This window comes from Nothoprocta perdicaria, unplaced genomic scaffold (genome assembly GCF_003342845.1).
Source record: "Nothoprocta perdicaria isolate Ctin4 unplaced genomic scaffold, notPer1 scaffold_34, whole genome shotgun sequence".
NCBI classification, from domain to species: Eukaryota; Metazoa; Chordata; class Aves; order Tinamiformes; family Tinamidae; genus Nothoprocta; species Nothoprocta perdicaria.
Window position 1 is genome coordinate 942235 of NW_020455577.1, and position 6155 is coordinate 948389.

At 70.6% G+C, this 6155-nt stretch overlaps 2 protein-coding genes across 2 annotated transcripts in view; both read right to left on the reverse strand.

Moving 5' to 3' along the window:
• LOC112951132 (myomegalin-like) overlaps positions 1-410 on the reverse strand; it is a 23170-nt gene extending 22760 nt beyond the window's left edge. The window contains exon 1 of the mRNA XM_026043757.1: positions 12-410. Within this exon, the coding sequence (XP_025899542.1) occupies positions 12-410 (399 nt within the window). The remainder of the gene's footprint in view (positions 1-11) is intronic.
• A 21-nt stretch (positions 411-431) lies between these two features.
• Positions 432-2876, reverse strand: LOC112951133 (myomegalin-like). The gene is made up of 7 exons (XM_026043758.1): positions 2793-2876; positions 2350-2460; positions 1869-1945; positions 1200-1323; positions 1000-1130; positions 851-926; positions 432-557 (listed from the first exon to the last, which is right to left on the reverse strand). Exons 1-7 carry the CDS (start codon positions 2835-2837, stop codon positions 432-434), a joined length of 690 nt encoding a protein of 229 aa, XP_025899543.1. The 5' UTR covers positions 2838-2876.
• Between the last annotated feature and the right edge of the window lie 3279 nt (positions 2877-6155).

A 6155-nucleotide genomic window follows, 5' to 3' on the forward strand; every position in this document is an offset into this window, starting at 1 on the left:
CCCGAGTAGGCGAAGTCCTCCTGAAGGAGGGCGGCGTAGCGAGCGTCGGGCAGCATGGAGAGGTCCACGGTGCCGCCGCCGGCCTTGTCCTCCGCGGCGGGCTCCTCGTTGTTCCTGCGGTACATGCTGGCGATGCAGAACTTGAGGCGGTCCTTCTCCAGCAGCAGCTTGTGCAGGCGCTCCAGGGAGAGCGCCTCGATGCGCGCGATGACCGTGTCGAAGCGGTACACGCGGTCCAGCATGAAGGCGCACTTGCCGCAGGCGAACTCGGCCCGCCCGTCGCGGCACAGCTCCCTGCCCAGCACGTGCGACAGCAGCACCTGCAGGTTCAGCCTGGCCGCCGTGTGGAAGATCCATCGCCGCTGGTTGCCGCACAGCTCCCGCCCGCAGATGCGGCACGTCTCCTTCATGCTCGCCCCGCCGCGGGAGGGTCACGGCTCGCCGCGCCCTGCGATCCGAACGGCCGGGCCGCCCCGCCGCTGCCCGCCGCTGCCCGCCGCGGACCCGGGCTCCTCCCGCCGCCCCGGGGATGCTCCTGCCACGGCGGCGCCGAGCGACTGGCTCAGGTTTCAAGATGGCGGCGGGCGGCAGCTCCGCGCACGCGCGGCCCGCGCAGCGCCCCACGGGATTTGTAGGCAGGCGGCGGGGCGGTGTAAGCACGCGCACGCGCAGTGCCGCCCGCCCCAAGCGGGTCCCGTCCCAATGGACCGGTCCCGTTGTCCCGTCTCAGCGGACGGGTCCCGTTGTGCCCGTGGCAGCGCTCAGGCCCCGCGGCGGGGGCTGCCTGCAGACCCAGGCACCGCAGCGGTGCTGGGGAGCCTGCCCTGCATCCCGTGCTCCATGCACGCACCTGCGCTGCCGGCTCCTGGGGCTCCACGCGCTGCCCGGGCGCCCGCAGCTCCGGTGGCGGCGGCTCCTCCATCCTCCTGCGGAGCAGCACGGAGATGTCAGGCGCGGGGCCAGCCGGGATGCAGGGCACCCGCCGAGGGGGGCACCCACCTGTCCTTGCGGGCGCGCGCGCCGCCCTCCTCCTCCTCCTTCAGCCGGGCGGCCAGCGCGCGGCACCGCTCCGCCTCGGCCGCCGCCAGCGCCGCCGCCTTGTCCGCCTCGCTCCTGGCCAGCCGCGCTTCCTGCGTGCGGGGCCGTGAGCGGGGTGCACGGGGCACACGGCCCCGCCGCGGCGCCCTGCCGGCACCCACCTCCTGCAGCAGCTGGATCTTGTTCTCCAGCAGCTCGTAGACGTGCTCCGACTCCCGCTGCCTCTCCTCGTACTGCCGCCGCAGCGCGGCCTCGCTGCCCTTGGTCTGCGTCTCCGCCGCCACCCTGCGCGGGGCGAGCGCGATGGCCCCCAAAGCCCTGGCTACCCGCCTGTCTAATCGCCCCCCGCCACCATCCAGGGCTCTGCTCTGCCCCTTGGGCCGTGCCGGGCTTGCAAACACCCCGAACACGCAGGGATGGGAGAGCGGAGGCTGCCCCACCAGCGGGCACGCGCCGCAGCACCCGGGCACGGTGTGCTTAAACCAAACAGCTCCAGCCTAGGGAAAACCACCAAGCCATCGCTGCCTTGTGTGGCATGGGGACTCGTTTGCAACACCAGGGTTGTCCCCGCACAGCCCTGAAAGGAGGGAAAAGCCCCAGGGCCGACATTGCGTGTGCCAAAGCGAGGCCCCGCGCTCGCCCTCCTCGCCAAACAGGTGCTGCCCTCTATTTTTGGCTCCCAGCAGCCGCGCCGGGTCACGCTGCCGCGGGAGGTAAGAGGAGCCCGTAGGGACACCGGGCGCTTTGGCAGCGCCTTGGCCGCGACACCCGCCGTCCCCGAGCCCCAGGGCCGCGCGCGTCCCCCCGCCGGGGCGGGCAGCACCGCTCACCATGTTTTATCCAGCGCCTGCTGCTTCTCCTGCAGCTCCCGCTTCAGGCTCTCCACCTGCACCTTCAGCTCGATGTTCTGCAGGCGGCGCAGCGGCCGTGAGGACAGCGCGGGGGGACCCCCGCAACGGCGCCCCCGGAGCCGCTGCCCGGTGCAGCTGGCACCGCCAGGCACAGTGACACTGGCGCTATTTTAGCCTGCCGGGCGCCGGGACGGGATGTACCCGCTCCAGCTGACTGCCCATTCCCAGCACCCGCCTGCCCTGTGGACGCGGTGGGCGACGCCACGAGCCCCCAAAGTCTCAGAGCCCCTAAAGTCTCGGAGCCCCTAAAGTCTTGGAGCCCCCCAAAGCGCGGCAGGATGAGGGGCGCCCGCCGCCCAGATGCTCCGTCGCTGTCTCCAACCCAGCCCCGTGTCTGCAGCTGCTCCCAAACACCCTGTCCCCCCATGCCCGTGCCCACGGGATGGTGGCGGGCGCTCACCCGCCGGTAGACATCGTCGCGGCCGCCCTCGCCCTTCTGCTGCACGCGCTCCTCCAGGAAGTAGATGCGCAGCTTGAGGCTGAAGTTCTCCTTCTTGAGGTCGTTGAGGTGCTGGGCGAGCGTGCGGTAGCCGTGAGCCATGGCGGGCGCTCCATGGGCGCCGGGGGCGTCCGCGCCGCCCTCCCCTGGCGCCGCCGGCCGTCCCGGTCCCGCGGCTCCCGGCTCCGCCGCGGCCGCCTGCCCGGCGCCCGCCCTCCCCGCTCCCACTCCCGACGCTTCCCTGCTTTTTTTTTTTTTTTTGGTGGGCCTCCCGGAGCTATTTGAGGAATCGCTGGCGCGGAGGGGGCAGACAAGTGGTGAAACCCGAGCGGCGGCGGGCGGCCCCCGCGCGCGCGCGTCACCCGGGGGGAGCCTCCCCGCTCGCCCGCCGCTTCCCCCGTCACCTTCTCCAGGTCGCGCAGGGTCTGCGTCTGCGCCAGGGGGCCCATGTGCAGCTCCCGCAGCAGGCACGTCTGTGCGCAGGGACCCTGCTCGGGGCAGCGCGGTGCCACCTCGGTGCGCGCCGGCGCCCCGGCCTCGGGCGCCTCGGCCAGGGCGGCTGCGAGGGGCAACGCAGCGCTCAGGGACGGGCCCTGCGCGGCATCCATCCCCGAGCGCATGGGGATGCAAGGCATGGGGCGTCTTACCCGCCATGGGGCTGGCGGCGGGCAGCACGACCGGGCACTCGCCGCTGCACGGGTCCCTGCAGAGAGGAGCACGGGGCGGCGTCAGGCGCAGCCGGGTACGGTGCCCTGGGGCACGGCTGCCCCGGCACGAGGGCCACGAGGCTGCGTGCATGGGGACATGTGCACACGTGGTGCTAGCAGGGCCCTGCACGCACGGGATGCATGCCAGGCTGTGCACACACACATGGGCACACATGGGATGCACGCCAGCCTGTGCACACACAGACACCTACGTGCACACGAGGGATGTATACCAGGCTGTACACACACATACGCACATGTGGGATGCACACTGGGCTGTGCACATGTGGGATGCAGGATGCACACTGGGCTGTGCACACGGGGGATGCGGGATGCACACAGCCCTGTGCACACGCAGGATGCAGGATGCACACATCCCTGTGCACATGGGGAAGGTGGGATGCACTCAGCCCTGTGCACATGTGGGATGCGGGACGCACACAGCCCTATGCACATGGAGGATGCGGGATGCACACAGCCCTGTGCACATGGGGAAGGTGGGACGTACACAGCCCTGTGCACATGTGGGATGTGGGATACACACATCCCTGTGCACATGGGGAGGGTGGGATGCACTCAGCCCTGTGCACACGGGGGATGCAGGATGCACACAGCCCTGTGCACATGCATGCATTCCTGCAGCCTGGAGCCTCCGCACTAAGTGCAGAGCCACGAGGCCCCTGGGGACACACAGATGGCAGAGCCCCGCTCCGAGAGCCCCATTAGCAACCCCAGTCCCCCCTGCAGGCAGTGGGGCCACCTGAGCCCCTGCAAACAAATCCCCCCATGGGACGCCGTGGGGCAGTGGGTCATGGGGGGGCTGTATCATCCCTCCCCAGCTGAGCACCGACCCCAGCCCTGTGCCCAGCTGCCCGGCCCCTTACGCCTTCGCAGCTCTACATCCCACTCATGCTTCCCAAGCAGGTTTCCTGCTCTTGGTTATGGAGGTGCAGAGACCAAGCAAACTCATCACAGCGCCTGCCATCAGCCCCGCGCTGCGGGCGCAGCAGCAGGATCCGCTGCCCCCGCTCTGCCAGGGCAGGGCAGAGGCCGAAGCGCCGCCTCTCCGTGCGGCCGCGCACCCCAGCTGCACGCGGGGTTATTTCCACACACACAGACGGGTGAGTCACAGCAGGGTTGAAAGGGGAAAAAAAAACAGTTTTTTTTCCCTAATCCCAAGTGACTCGTGTCAGACAGCGGGTGCAGCTGGGTGTTTGCAGCACCCCCAGCAATGCCCAGAGGCCGGGTACCCCAGGAGACCATACCCAAAGGCACAGATCACACAGGCACGAGGAGGCACCGTGCCCAGAGGCCCAAAATCCACAGCCCCAAATCCACTGACAAGATCCTTGCGGAGCCCACGTCCCGTAGCAGGGCCAGGTGGGCTCCCCATCCAGCCCCCCCGCGCCCTGGCCCCGGCACCAACACTGGGGACTTGTTTTGGGCACAGGCAGGCGCTGCGGAGGACAAGAGCCCTTTCATGCCCGGCCGGGGCGCTCAGCGGAGCCGGCGCCGAGCGAAGCCACAGGGAAGGAGCACGGCCCCGCGCAGCCCCTGGCTCCATCCAGGAAGGGTTTCACACTCCAGCATGCCCCAAAAATGCCCGGTTGCAGGGTGCACGGCTCACGGTGCCTCACAGCGCCCGCCGGCCCCTGCCCAGGACCCCCGCGTCCCATCACCAACGCGCCCAGCTCCGCGCAAGGCACCCAGGGCAGCAGAGAGCAGGAAACTCACCTCCTGCTGGGCTGTCCCGGGCGCGCGGCTGGCACCCCCAGGCCCTCACGGCCAGCGCGGGCTCCCAGGCACGAGCGGTGCCCGCGGCAGGGCCGGGCTGGCACGGGCGCCGCGGCTCCGTGCCGGCCGCAGGACCGAGCACGGCGGAGCCGAGCTCAGGCTGACGCGGCGGCACAAATGTTCCAGCCGGGCCCGACAAATGTTCCAGCGGGGCCCGAGCGTGACCGAGGGAGGTGGAGCCAGGCCACGCGCACAGGGGCTGAGTGTGAGGGTGAGGGTGAGGGTGAGTGTGCGGCACGGCACAGGGCCACCCCGCACCACCCGTGGGCAACAAAGTCTCCACTGAGCGCGGCAGGACAGGCAGCCGGGAGCGGGCGCTGTATGAGCTCCTGGGGTGTCCCGGGGTGGGTGCCCGCACAAATGGGGATGGATGCGGAGGCTGAGGTCCAGCCGGCAGCTTAGACCAGAATCAGACACGAACATGAGCAGGGGGAGGACGAGTGAGGGTGCAAAAATACAGCAAGCGCAAGCCAAGCGAGTGGTCACACAGTGCCCCCATCTGCACTCCCAAATCTCCCTGGTGCTCCTGCAGCGCTGGGCAGGCTGCTCTCGCTCCCGTCTCGCCCGCTCTGCCGTCCCCAAGCGCCTGCCTCGATGCCCGGCATTGCCGGGGCTTGCACAGCGCGGGGCCCACCACCCGACAGGCCTGGCAAGGGGGTGTCCCACGTCCACGCCATGCGCACGGCTGGGGGACACGCGGTGCCTTGCAGGGGAGCAGACACAGCCTCCTAATCCGCACAGCTCCAGGGGAGCCAACCTGCAGCCCGGCCACACCAGTGTGCCGGCAGGCCCCGATCCACCACGGCACCACTGTGCCACCACCATGACAGCATCACAGCACTGTCACCCACGGCACCCCCACAGCACTGTCACCCATGGCACCCTCACGGTGCTGTCATGAGCCAGGAGGGACACGCAGCACCCGCACGTGCGTCCCGGGCGCACCCCGGCCTGCGTCACCCTGGGCGCAAGCGGACAGATGCGCGCGGCAGATCTGCACATGCACACGCGCAGCGGCATTCCCGCATCCCGGCATCCCTGCGCAGCCCGCTCCTCACCTCCGCTGCGGCGCTCGCATCCTGCTCTGCCGGCTGTGCCGCGCCGGCAGCACCGCGCTGCGCTCCACTGGGCTGCGCCGGGCTGCACTGGCCGGGACCGGCAGCGCCGGGCTGCACCGGGCCGGGCTGCACCGGGCTGGGACCGGCAGCGCCGGGCTGCACCGGGCCGGGACCGGCAGCGCCGGGCTGCACCGGGCCGGGCTGCACC

Excerpts from the sequence above, each read along its gene's own strand:
- LOC112951133 (XM_026043758.1), bottom strand. The coding sequence starts at position 2,837 with ATGGGCCCCCTGGCGCAGACGCAGACCCTGCGCGACCTGGAGAAG. Across the intron at positions 1,324-1,868 it reads CAGGCGCTGGATAAAACATG|GGTGGCGGCGGAGACGCAGA; the intron begins GTGAGCGGTGCT and ends CGCCCCGCGCAG. Across the intron at positions 1,131-1,199 it reads AGATCCAGCTGCTGCAGGAG|GAAGCGCGGCTGGCCAGGAG; the intron begins GTGGGTGCCGGC and ends CCCCGCACGCAG.